The sequence below is a fragment of the Pseudopodoces humilis genome, chromosome 7 (genome assembly GCF_049639895.1).
Source record: "Pseudopodoces humilis isolate 2021_Gansu_Grassland_sample_001 chromosome 7, ASM4963989v1, whole genome shotgun sequence".
NCBI lineage: Eukaryota > Metazoa > Chordata > Aves > Passeriformes > Paridae > Pseudopodoces > Pseudopodoces humilis.
The window spans coordinates 6245284-6259097 of record NC_142206.1 but is presented as its reverse complement, the minus strand read 5'-3'; the positions used below and the strand labels follow the sequence as shown (position 1 = coordinate 6259097).

General features: G+C 41.6%; 1 protein-coding gene across 2 annotated transcripts; it reads right to left on the bottom strand.

Annotated features, from left to right (window-relative positions):
• On the bottom strand, positions 1 to 11224 carry TMEM41B (transmembrane protein 41B). 2 transcript variants are annotated; one of them, XM_014257917.2, is made up of 7 exons: positions 10955 to 11224; positions 9045 to 9162; positions 7888 to 8016; positions 6169 to 6262; positions 5343 to 5447; positions 3420 to 3558; positions 1 to 2973 (listed from the first exon to the last, which is right to left on the bottom strand). In XM_014257917.2, exons 1-7 carry the CDS (start codon positions 11040 to 11042, stop codon positions 2804 to 2806), a joined length of 843 nt encoding a protein of 280 aa, XP_014113392.1. In that variant the 5' UTR covers positions 11043 to 11224; the 3' UTR covers positions 1 to 2803. The 2 variants fall into 2 exon arrangements, with proteins under 2 accessions (XP_014113392.1, XP_087913969.1); XM_088057843.1 differs by lacking the exon at positions 10955 to 11224 and adding an exon at positions 10058 to 10704.
• Between the last annotated feature and the right edge of the window lie 2590 nt (positions 11225 to 13814).

Genomic DNA, 13814 nt, shown 5'->3' with positions numbered 1-13814 from the left:
TCTCATCAACAGATGTAATCAGATCAGTTTTAATTTTTCATCAGTAACTAAAAATACCATTTAAGAAGAACTCGCCCCTTTTAAACAGGTTAATAAAAAATTAGGCTTAGTGGGAAGTTCGGCATGCTTCATCATACTCAAAAAATACAGTGTTTCAGATTTTATATAACAGCTTTATTATCAAATGGCAAGAGACACTTAGTAATGATGTCATGCAGGTATCAAAAAAAAAAAAAAATCCAAAATATAAACAGGTCATCTAACAGCTCAGAATCCCTTGCAAATAAAAAACAAAGCTACCTGTTTCTGATGTCCTGATGTTTCATGGTAGCCACTGTTTTTCTGTCGAAATGTTATGACTATCTCTTGGATCACCTGCAGGATTCCCTAAAGGAAAGAGTAGGCTGGTACATTACCCCATAGCACAGTGCTGTTTTTTGCTTTCCACAAGGCTTGCCTTATTCTACACAACCCTCAGAAGTCCTCAAAGGTTAGGAAAGCACCTCAGGCTGCTGGCAGCTGAAGATAAACACAGAAGGGATGGGTTAAAAAAAAATCCTAATGCCTATTTTGAACCTTTTTAAGGTCTTAAGGCTTTTAGTTATTGTGAAGGGAAGCCAGTCTTATGGCTGAAACACAACAGGTTTTCAGTAACAAAGCCTGATCCCATCTCCATAGTGAAACAGAACTCAATGAAAATGTCAAGTGATAGCACAAGTCACGTTAGATTGAGTTCAGCTCCTTCTTTAATGACATGGTTATATCAGAACATTGGCTTTACACAGCATGGGAGGGATTTTACTACAGCTTCTGTTACTGACCAGGAATTGAGACAAATTTTTAGAAAAGCCACTAGAAAATAAGTAGCAAGTAATTTATTCTGAGAGTTCATCTGCATGAAAAGTTAACTCTGCAGAAAAGTAGGCTGTAAATCTACAGCAGCTTCACACTCAGTAGTCTGGGGGACACTTGCTCACATGGCTCAGTTCACATCCAAATTTACTATGGAATAAATCACCTGGGTACAGGAGCTCTGGAAATTAGAATGGCAGCAATAAAAGTAATCTGTTCAGTTTAAAATGCCAAAGTACACTTTTACAGTAAATTCTAAATAACAAAAGAATTGCTGAAGCTGAATGATCTTGCAATAAACTTGAAAAAAGAACTGATATAAATTCCTTTATATACTTAGGTAAAAAATATCATTTACTGTGCAGCCTGGATTTAAATAAAAGACAAATGGTGTACCAATAATATTTACTATATATTTACAAGTAATACTGTGATGAAACTAAGCAGTCAATTAACATTATGTTACAAAAATTAATAAACCCTTTAAAGGTAGCAGTCAGTACCTTTTACATATCACATTCATGAACTGTTCACTTACATCTTGAAGATCTATGATATGATCATGAGTTAACACGAGGACACAGACTAATAAACCCTGGGAACTGGGGCACATGCTGATGTGTTGAGTCCCTTTTCAGCAAGACACTGCAGGGGCAGCAGCTTAAAGCACGTGAGCAGCACTGGTTTCAGTCAGATAAAGCACCAATGTGCTCCCCAGTTCCTCACTGACCAGGGCCTTGTTTGATGAGATTCCACTGACAACACAACAAAGTACCACAGCTGGAAGCACAGGGGGAGGTATCTTGTACCTTACTGAGAGAATACATAAACTGCTACTGAAGGGGAGTCATGGCTGGTTGCCCATTGCCTTGGGCACTGCCTTGGCAGTCAATGGAACCCCAATTTTTATATACATGGACACAAGAGCCTGCTGTTCCATGGTGCTCTGAATGTTTTTTGGGATCAGCTGTTTCATAGGAACTGCACCAGTTTGTGGACCTGACATTTCTTTCAGCTAATCAAGCTGCAATGAGAAATTTTATACTCTTTACATATTGCTTGAGAAATGAGAATATTACAGTGCTTAAGCATTTCTGTGTCACTTGAGAAAGTTGCAAGTTTTATATAATCATACCATCACTTTCTTAAGTTGGCAGGATAAATCTATGCAAGTGAAATATTGGCAAAATAATCAACATTATAAAAATGAAAATTAGAACTTAAAAATTCATCAGCTAGCCAAGATAAGCATTCTAAGCTGCTCCCTCCCTTCCTATATCCACTCCCAGAATAAAACTTTACAGGGACCAAGAGGGAATGATGTGACACTCTGCCTTTGTTAATCCAGTAAGTAAAGCAGATGTAGGTTCAAGTATTTAATTCCATACAGCACTAATAAATAGAAGTAAACAACCAGAATGAGAATAACATTGTAGTTAAAGTACTGCAGAGAATCTTTGTTTCTGAGTGAGCACCGTTATTATTTTGAAACTTCCCAAGGCAAAAAAGAAAGGAATATTGTTAGTGAGAAATGCACTCAGACCAGATCACATGCAAGCCTACAGAGAATGTTACAAAGTTGGACTGAATAGTTCAGGGTTTTTTCCTGCAAGTGTTAGAAAGCATCACCTGTAGTTTATGTCTACATCACAATTTTCGCTCTGCATGTAACTAGAGCAAAATGTTACATCTGTGTTCTCACTTCCCTCACCCTGAAGGCCACACACACACCCTCCCAAAGTAAAACACTGGTGTTTGGTTACAAAACTATATGCAGTACGTTTCTGAACACATTTCCTTCAGTTTAAGGCCATGTGTTCATTTAAAGACATTCTTATCAATCACAAGCCTCCCCTTTAATTGCTTAAGATCCAATAGAAAAGCAAATATACAAATATCAGAAGTGCTGATCCTGAGATGAAGTATGGGAAATTCTGGTCCAGTTTGATCCTTATTCAAACTTCTGTTTCAATTTCTTCTGGAAGAGAGCTGGTAGGATGGAGAGGATGGCTAGAATCATGAGAACAAAAACAGAGTTCCAGGAAACAGCTTCCCCTGCTGTTGTAAGCTGGTACAGCGTTGTTCCTGCCTTAATGGCTACAAAAGACGGTGGTGCTACACCTGAACAAGGAAAGGATGAAAAAACAGCTTGTTAGAGTAAAAAACCCTTAAAAATTAGTCATCCAAATTTTAACAGCAGAATGTTGAGATTTTGTCTTGAACCTTTTTTTTAAAGTGGGCTGTAAATGCAGAATTCAAAGATAAAAAACCTTTATCCAAAGAACTGGTTTTAAGCCGTTAGTATTTTTCATGCAAACTCTAATACAGGAGACTAAGCAAATAATCTCTGTTCTTTAGACTCTGCAGATTTCAAGTTCTCTTTATGAAATGATTTTTCATAACAGAAAAATAATGAACTTCTTCATAAAGTTCATAAAGGAAAAATACTGGATTGTTTCCTAATCAGATTAAAAAGTATGTGCAAAGGTAAATCAATTAAAAAAGCCATAGTGTATACCCCTTCTTCTGGCCACCCCAAACTGTAGCTCACTAGCCACAATTCTTACCTAAGAAAGTGCCAATGAAAAACACTTTCAATGGCACATTGATTACAGGAGATGTGATATTGATAAACCAGTTGGGGAGGAAAGGTGTTATTCTCAAAAATATTATGTAGTTAATGAGATGGTCTCTATGTCGTTCAACCTGCCAAGACAAAAACAAACACAGAAAAATTTGGTTAAAAAAAATCCCTACCTTGAAAATACACAACCATAGAGGTTTAAAAGGGTTTTTTTTGTAGACATTTATGTGTGGCAAACATAAAAATCAGTTAAAAACACAGGATGTGGGGAAGAGTACCCAGTGAATCACCTGTTAAATAGCACTGAGATCAGCCTGGGAATAGCTGTGTGTGGCAGAGCAGTGATGTGTCTGACTGACTCAGCCAGCTCAAGCAGCAAACGAGTCATAGGCAGAGCCACAGCCCAGTCACCACAGCCAGCCTGTCATCCCATTCCTAAACCTTTTGCAGGAACTAGCAGTGAAGTTTGTTCCTCAGCTTTTTCTGACCTAACTTGTGATCAAGTTTGAAACACAGCTACATTCCTCACTTGGAAACTCAGCCAGGTCACAGCTCTGAACTTCACAAGGTGGCTGCTCCCAGCACAGTTCCAAAGCCTGTATCGCCAGAGGTTACAGTACCCAGCATTAACATTTACCCAGGGGCAACAACAGCTCCAACTTCCTTCACAGTCTTCATTGTGTTCTCAGGTCTAGCCCAGCTCCTTACACCAATGCTACAACAAAGCATCTTCTCCTTCCAGCCTGTTTGTAGCACATCAGCCCCTTCACACAGCAATGTAACCTCGAGTCACGAGTCACGCTCCAAGGCCAGCCAAGCATCCACAATTCTGGCCTATCCTGGCAGATCTGCACCAAGCTTAAGACCCAAACAATTGAAAACAAACCTAGTCTGATTGCAATTCCACCCAAAATCTCACATGGCAGCTCACCCCACTCACAGCCCTGTTTCCCAGTTTTAGCCAAATTTAAATTTAACTGTAACACCAAAATCAGGAGCACCATGAGTTTTTTAAACCTTAACGAAGGACAATATGTAAGTATTGATTAATGCTGCATATAAAATGCCTTAACCTCAATATGTAAACATGATACAGTCTAATTAACCTGGAAACAGTGAGATATGAGCTGCACATGCAATTTTAAATCACATGTTCAGTTCTACTAATGGCAATAATAGTGCCCATTTGCTACTCAGAATAGCCTCAAGATTATACTGCAATATTAAGGTCTACTTGGGTCAAGAGTCAAAATGATACTATATAATCTAACAAGGCCAATTTTACCAGACACAGCTCTGTATCTTATCTAATGAGGAAGAAGTTTAAAGCATTCTTATACAATACAGAAGAATCTTGAATGGAGTACACGTGCTTCATACTTGCAAAAAATAAAAATTTGTTTGAATGTTTCAGAGTATCAAAGAAAGACACATAAGGTCAAGTACAACTTGCACTGTATTTCTGTACTGCGAAATGAACCTTTAGGTTTATCTCCCAATCTAGACCTGCTGAAACTAATGTTACCAGATACTGTAAGAAAAAGTTGCTAAATGCTCCAACTACAATAACATGTTCAAATTAAGGTTTTTCAATCAGACATATAGCTACAGGTTCCTCCAACACAAAAAATACAAACCCAACTTTCATTAGTGCTAATGCTTAGAGAGCAATTACTTGAAATTGCCTGAAGCTGGAGAGGTTTCCTATTGACACTAAAACCAGGGGGATCAGTTGCAAACACTTCCTAGATAAGAACAACTTTCCCATGGGAAATACCATAAAATTAGGAATACTTCCAGAATCCCTCCTGTGTAACTGGATACATGAGCGTAAGACCTCCTAGTTTTCCATGCCATTCCATGTCACATTTTGTACAAGAAGTTCCAGCAGCTCTAGAAACCTTACCTGTTCTGACCATTTTACTGCTTTTTCTGTTAAATATCTGTACACGACGGGACGTCCCACTAGGTATGAGAGCATATAGCAAAATGAAGCTCCAAGTCCTGAGCACTGAAAAAAACCCAGACAACAAATGAGCAGGAACTAATTAATGTCAGTCTGCCTGGCTAGAGCAGGTTTCAATGCAGCCCTCCATTAGGGCTCTCCTTCAGCAGTATGTACACATCCCTAAGAATGTTGTTGACACAACACAGTTTATTCCCAAGGCATTTTGATCAATCTCAACACTCAAAGTAGACAACATTGATTACTTATCAGTTAATACTGAGTGCTCCTTCAGTTTTAAGACTTTGAACAATGAAAGCTTTGCAAATAAGAGGCACAATGCCATTAAAGAAATTCAAACATGAAAACTGAATAGGGTCCTCTGTACCTTCTCAATACTAAGGCTCATTCTGGTTGCATCTTTTGCCCATGGCATATTTTAAAGTTAATAACATACATTTCAAATCTTCAACTAAGCTTCTTGCATATTTAAGCCAGTTAAAAAACAGATGCATTTTGCTGTGTGATAATAAAACCAGAGCAATTGTGTTGTGAAATGACAACTGGGTTCTGGCAGATGCTAAACAAATTTAGAGTAAAGGAAACTCTGGCTAATTCACACTCGAATGTCTTCATTATTAAGAAAGCCTGGAGAAACAGCTCAGTGTGAAACTGAAGTGTTTGCCAGTTTCAGACTGATCATTTTCAACAGGAAGCTGTTTAGATGTTTGGTTGTATTCCAAATTGATAGAAAGAAATAAATGCACTCACTGCTTTCCATACTTACCAAACAAACAAGAAATAAGGCCAGTGGGAAGGGATAAAGAAACCCTGACAGGATACTGAGAAATATAGACCCAGGAATAGCAAATGTTTGCAAGCTGGATGCATCTCAGTTAAGGAAAAACACATTTTTAAAAAGCTACACGCTTCTTAATTTTATAAGCAGTCAGGATACATTTTACCATTTGAAAAAGCATAAATAGGCAGGGCCTCTCAAGATCCTTACTTCAAAAAACTTTTTGTGGAGTAGCACAAGAAGCTCCAGCAGAGAGCAATGAGATGTAGATTTGTCACCACACACACGAACAACAAGTTTAAAAGTAATAAAGTAATAACTAAGTAATAAAAGCTGACTACATTTTTCTCTTTATCTGTGCTACAGGTGCCACAGAGGATTTACTGCAACTTCCATGAAACATGTACTTCTGATTTTACACTGCTGACTAGAGATGTGCAATTTCAGATATTCTCTCTGCAAAGTTCACAGGCCTGTCCTAGCCTATAAGCACAAGTTTCATGGAAGACTGAAATGTATGAAAGGCAGCTACTACTTCCTTACAAATAGACTTGGTGTAATCACTAGCTACAAGAGCTGATCACTAATTTCAGTCAGAAATTTTTTAAAAGGCAAAAATTATGTTTCTGCAGCATAAGCAAGCAAGCTATTGCACTTAAGGCTTGCTAGGCATACTTGAGACACTGATGCATTTCCCACCTTGGATAGAAAAGTCAGAAAGTGAAAAAACCCTGCACACTATTTTACTCAAGTTATATTCACTGAAATATTAAAAAGCCCAATAATCTTCCTGAATGCATTACAGCCAGGACAGCTTTTGCTAAGAAAGGTTCAGAGGTAACTGTACCATGCCTGGAAACTGATCACAGTCTGCTGCTGAGACAGTAAAGGTCATCACATCTAGAACTGCTAGAGCAGCTGAATAAAGAGACTATTTATTTAACTCCTTGTTAATATATAAACTAACATTTTAATTTTCTTCATAAATCTATAATTTGGCAAATATGAAATACTTTTTGTGAAACACCTCGAAAGAATGAGCTGAAGGATAATTACTAGCAGCACTTCAATGCTGACTCTCCTGAGTTACAAAAGCCTCCTGCATTAAAAGTGTGAAGCAAACCTCTTCTACTTTAAAGTTATTAACCTTTAGTTAAGTGTTCCAGTTAAGAGTGTGTTTAATGATTAATTAATATATCCAGCACTCAGGAAAAAGAAGTTAACAGAGAACATAGGTAGCCTCTGTGTCTCCCTGGACAGAAAATACTTCAGAAATTTGTCTCTCTAAAAGAAAACAGAGATTTGGTTTTGGGAATTTGCACAGTGCAGAGATGAAAGATGGCTCAAAATACTTTTCTTCAGAAAAACTGCTAAATATTCTATGAATTACCCTTATGTAGAATTTTTAATGTCTCAAGGAAGAGCAGTGCAGTAGTCTCAGTTTTCTTTTAGAACAAACAGTAATTTCTACCTCAAAATTCACTTTATTTTAAAAGTTATCATAACACTAAAGTGAGACCAAGCCTAATACACAGAGAAATGTTTTTAAATTTCCAAGATTTTAAAATATTTGTGTCTCTTTATAGACACTCTTAGGTATGTTAAACTTCACCCATAACCAAGAATTTATTAATTTGCATTTTTCATTTATTTTTTCAGAGAAGCATGAATATATCAAAACTTCCCTTTATATCAGAAAAAGGATACAAAACATATGTGGCAAAATAAGCCACTAACACTTGAACGTAAAATGTGTCCTTGTATTTGGACAAGACTTTTCCCAAGGCCTTTGCATCATCCATATCTCTAGGAACTTTTATACATTCTCTTTCTTCTCTGGAGAGGAAAAAAAAAAAAAAAAAAAAAAAAAAAAAAAAAACAGGAATGATGGAAATATAATCAAAGAGCATAGTACAATTACTTACTGAACACAGAGATAATTAGATACACTGCATCACTAAATTACAGCTTCAGCAAACAAAACTTGATTATTGTTGCAATAACATTCTCAGATGAACACCTAATATTTACAGTGTGGTTTATATTAGAAAACCCCCAATTTTAGATATTTGCAAGCTGGATTTTTTATTCAGTACAATGATGTGCTCCTTTTCTAGTTTGTTTTTTTTTTTTCTTACCAAGTACTGACCAAAAAGAAAAAATTGCCCAAACCAAACCTTGGCGAGTGAAAGCAGCCAACATTTCAGCCAAAACCAGCTGCAGCTGCCTCAGTGCTGGGGTCATTCATAATGGTTCAAGTGCAGGAGTGGCAGAACTTCACCTTACAAACAAACAAAATTCTGAGGGCAAAATCTCATGTCACACCTTAATGTGGTGCAACCCTGGGCAGCACACTTGAGTGTCTTCGCTTCCTCTGTATCAGGCTGAGGGATGGGCCATTGCAAACTGACCTTGTTGAGCAAGTTAATCAGACAGAAATTTAACTACTAAAAGTGAAAAAGAAACCTGTCAGATAAGCAGGCTTCCACCTGCCTGCCATCCCAACACAAGTACTGGGTGCAACAAGGAAAAAAAGAAAAGGCAAAGTTTGGCTAGGAAGGAAGAAGGAGTTCCCCTTTTGGTGACAGCCTCCACTTTCACCAAGGTACAAGGAAGTTCCACGTGAACACAGCCTGAACCGAACACACTCTGGCTCTCAGCTGAAGGTGGTTAAGAACCAAGTCAGTTACCACTGATAATGTGCCAGGGGTAACACCTCAAAACACAGGATCTCCACTGTGCAACAGAAACCCTAGATCAAGAACAATTCTCTGAGTTGATGTCATATCCCCATGAAGGCTCCTCTACAATCTGATACTAAAAACCAAATAAATTGATAAATTAAACTTGCATAACATACTTACTCACTAAGTTGTGGGAAATTTTTATATACCAGGAACATAAGGAAAGCAGCTGATAAGAAGATGGACACTAAAATAAGAAGTGATGTCCGAGCTGATCCACCTTCTGCAAGAGCTTTCCCTGAAATTAAACATGAAACAAAGTTAGGAAAAAAACCCAGTACTAGCAAAAGAAAACAAGAAAAAACAATCCCTCACAACTTACAACAGATTTCAAACTTATCATTTAAGGGAATATTAAAATAAACTCTGTAGATACCTTCCTACCAATGTTTTCAATAACACACATTGCTCATATTCCCTGAAAGCTTTCAAACAACTTTCAAGTTATTATGCTGGCAAACATCCCATAGAAGTCACCTTCTATGATCCATAATAATTTAAGCCTCAGTTAATGAATATATTTGTAAAGAGAAAAAACAGAGCTAAACAACGTAAGCCATACATATGTTTTCCTTTTTGCCAGAAATCTGCCAGTCTAATTAACTAGAGATTTAACTTGAAGTTAAATTTCCAGGATGTGCAACATAACTTTAAAACCTGCTCACTAACAGATTTTAGGGGTTTTTTCCCCTCTAATGAAAGACTACCAGACACAGCCAGTTAGGTGAGACACACTCATTAGGAGGAAACCTACATAAACACACATGCAAGCCTGTGATATAAAGATCACAGCTCCTAGTCTTGGGAATTACATATATTTTACACTCATGTGGATATATATACATAAGTGTTTATTAGCCTTTAAATCCTTGTGTAGTGGAAGCAATGGGAGTACAGTAAGTGACACGACGACATTTTAGGCCTCTTTTGCATTTTAGATTTTTATCAAAATTACCACATATGTGCCATACATTAACACAAATGAAACTACCCACATAAAGAATTTAAAACTGAAATGAACACCACACTAAGTACTCTCTCTGCATCCACACCAGAGCGTGTATGAGTGGATGTGTTAAGCCACTCTCTCCTCAGGCATTTTGAGCCTCATCCAGCTTCACACCCAGGGTCACCTGAAGAGCCAAGGTTGTGTTTTCCCTCGCAGATGCCACTGGCACAGCTACAATGCCAACACACAACAACACTCAAGCGGGTCACGTTGACACCTCACTGTTGTGAAATGCAACGACTGGATGACGAAACCCACGGAGCCGGCTGGGCGAGCTGGCAATTTTATCGGTTTTAAGGTTTTTTAGGTTTAAGGTCAGCGCAACCCCACAGGTGTGCTCTGGGTCAGCCGAGGCCAAAGGCAGCATCCACAAAGCAATTACAACCACAGAATCACAGGACAGTCAGGCTAGAAGGGACCACAGTGGTCATCTGGTCCAATATCCCAACTTAGGCAGGGCCATCCCAGAGCTCACGGAACAAGACTGGATCCACACGGTTCTTGAGGATAGCCACTGAGGGAGACTCCACACCGTCTCTGGGCAATCTGCTCCACTGCACTGTAACCGTGCTTATTCTGACAACACCTTCTCCAAGGAGCAAAATAAATGACAGATAAATAAACAAATAAACAACTTATAGGGCCAAAAAAGAAAAACACAGCCCACTGCGCTTCCTGCCTCTTCCACTTTCTATACTTCAGGCGTGCCGGTAGTGGAATAACACAAACGCACATACACACACACAGAGACACATGGAAACACGCGTGTTCCCTCACGCAGAGAAGACAAAGGGGTCGGTGCCCCATTTGGGCCCCCGCGGGGCGGGAGCCGCCTCACCCCACACGCACCGTGAGGGGCCTGGCCCGGCCGCCCCAGAGCCCGCGCGGGACGGGGCCGGTGCCCGAGGCGCCGAGAGGCACCGACAGCCGCTCCGGGCACCGTCCCCGGGCACCCGCATCTGGCACCGTCTGATACCAGGGCGAAGTCACCCCCGCTCCCGCCTCCCCGAGCCCCCGGCACCTTCCAGAAGCTGACGCTGGTGCCTGGCGCTCTCCGCTGCCGCCGCCGCCTGGCAAGGCCCGCGCTCCGCCACCCTTCGCTGCGCCATGGCTCCGCGACGCCCCGGGGCCCGGCGAATCAGGGCCGGGGCAGGCCTCGGCGGCACCGGGAGCCGCAGGGAGCAGGAGGCGGGACCGGCAGCACCGGGAGCCGCGGCCAGGAGGAGGAGAAGAAGGAGGAGGCGGGACCGGCCGCCCCTCCTCTCCTCTCCTCACCCCACCGGGTCGCGGCCGCGCTCCCGCCCCCGGCGCCGCACGGCGCATGCGCTTTTCTCGGGGCATTACGGCTTTGCTGTGGTGTGCGGGAGCACGTGTTGGGCTCCGCGTCCTTGAAATGCGGTGGCGGGTTAGTGTCGGTAAATACGGTAACGCCGCCTTTGGGCGTACCCGTGTGGGTATATACGGTAACGGGCATGCGCTCACTGCTGGTAAATACGGTGCGGGGCGGCGGTGTCCCAGCCCGGCTCCTCGGGCCCTGCTGCGGACAGATCACATAAATGACATAAATCACAGGATAAGTTAGGTTGAGAAAGGCCTCTGAGATCATCGAGTCCAACCTATGACCGAACAGCGCCGTGTCAACTCGACCATGGCACTGAGTGCCACGTCCAGTCGTTCCTTAAACACCTTCACGGACGGTGACTCCACGGCGTCCGTGGGAATTCCATTCCAGCGTCTAATCACCTTTCCTGTGAAGAAATTCCTCCTGAACCTCCCCTGGTACACAAGGGGAAGTTCCATAGGCTGTGTCCTCTTGCCCTGTCGCTGGTTGCCTGGCAGAACCCGATCTGCTACATCATCCTTTCCTGGAATTGCAGAGCGATAAGGTCCTGCCTGAGCCTCCTTTTCTCCAGGCTGAACACCCCCAGCTCCCTCAGCCGCTCCCCACAGGACTTGTGCTCCAGACCCTTCCCCAGCTCTGTTCCCTTCTCTGGACTCGCTCCAGCGCCGATCGTGCCACAGGGCAGCGGGATAAAACCCGTCTGCGAGCTCGTTTTCCCTCGGTCATGGCTTTACACCCCCTCAGGGAGCAGGATCTCCCCTCAGGGAGCGGGAGGCGAGAGCCCCTCGGCGCCTCTGGGGCTGGAATAGTGCCGGGCTTCCAGGAAAAGGGGAACCTTATTGCGTTTGTTCCTCCCGTTCGAAAACAAAGTTTATTTGCCGGGAAGAAGGAAAACTCCTCTATCAGCCCCGGGATTTTCCTCACGTCGGTTCCTGCCAGTAAAAACGTTTGAAATCCAGCAGAAAAGCCAAAGGGGTATGTCCCAGTGTTGGCAGATTCCGTGGCGTTCAAACTGAACGTGACCTCGAAGCACCTTTTCCTCTGCAATCTTCTGGCAGCAGGAGATCCCTGAACCTTCCAAGTGCCCGGGAAGCACAGAGTGTTACAGGAAGAGTTCTCCAGGGAGAACACTTGGAACCCTGCGGACAACACACATTGCATAAGCTTCTAGGCAGACGGCTCGGCTGACGGAGCTACTGTGGTTCCCCCGCGTCTCCTTTCCAGCTGTGTCTGCTGATAAACCTCCAACCTTTCCTCATGGTCTAGAAAGGAAGCTTTCGTGGGAGAGCTGGATACTCAGATTTAACTTCAGCCTCGTTTGTCTGATTACTCCACCTTTATACCATGATTAAACAACTCATCAATTGCTCATACAGGATCCAGCAGATCCGTTGTTTCAGAGCAGTGGTATTTACAGGTTGTATTTCCTGAGATCACAGATCTTTCCAAAGTCGTGAGGAAGATGCAGGTCAGCAGACAGCAGAGCTCTTAAAAGCTTGGCTTTATTGCTATGTGTACAAAATTTGGTGGTGTTACAGTGCAAGTGTCTACAGGAAGTTGATGATTCATTTAAGATCTAAATAGTCTAATATGCTATTACACAAGTATAGCCCCTGCCAAATCCAGTGGTGGGAAATAATCCAAGCTATAAATTGTGGTCAGATTCTGCATAAAGCTTCAAATCATGAGCAGATTCCATGTGAACCTATAATTTACTCAGAATTTATTTCTTTTAGAATCAAATCATTTAAAATTATTCCATTAAATCATGTAATTAGCTCTTTTAATATTTGAAATTGATAATTCGGGAATTTAGTGCCCTGAGAAGCCGGTTAGGTTTATGAACTTGCTGCTGTGGGCATTGATGCCAGATGAGGGAGTCCTTTGTTTTTTCAAACCCTTTCACTACAAAATTGTACATACTAGCAAAATGGGAATTGCTGACACTGTAGAAAACAGCGCTTTCCCCCCTGTTGTAAATGCACGTCATGTTTCTCATTTCTTTTTGGCTATTACTTCTGAAACTACAGGTAAAATTATTCAAACACTGGTACTTCTTTCCTCTCTGACTAACTTCTGACAAAGCATCAAATAGATGCTCTCTTTATGCAGAGAAATCTTTACCAAGTCATCCTGAAACACAAGGGGAAAGATGCAGACTGAAAGATGCAAATTAAATACCACAATTTAAAACTGTGGATGATAAATGCTGCAAGGGCCATCCCTCATTTCGGTGAGGTGGATTGTTTGTTCGGTGGGGTATGAATCCCATTTTGGTGTGGTTGCTGTTCAGAAGCCACTCAGAGCTAAGGAGCTGGACAGAGCCTGCTCCAGGGGAAGTCTGATTTCTAATTAACCTGCTCTGTATGGAGTAGCCCCTCTGTGTAACCCAAATACAGGTGAACTGACACGCAGGCCAAGCAACTTCTGATTCTTGCTGAATTCTCTGCAGTTCCCCTGTCCAAGACACCACTGTAAAATGCCCAACAAGCAATTTCAGCAGTAAAGATTTGCTCCGTGTTTCCCCTTCCATTTAGTA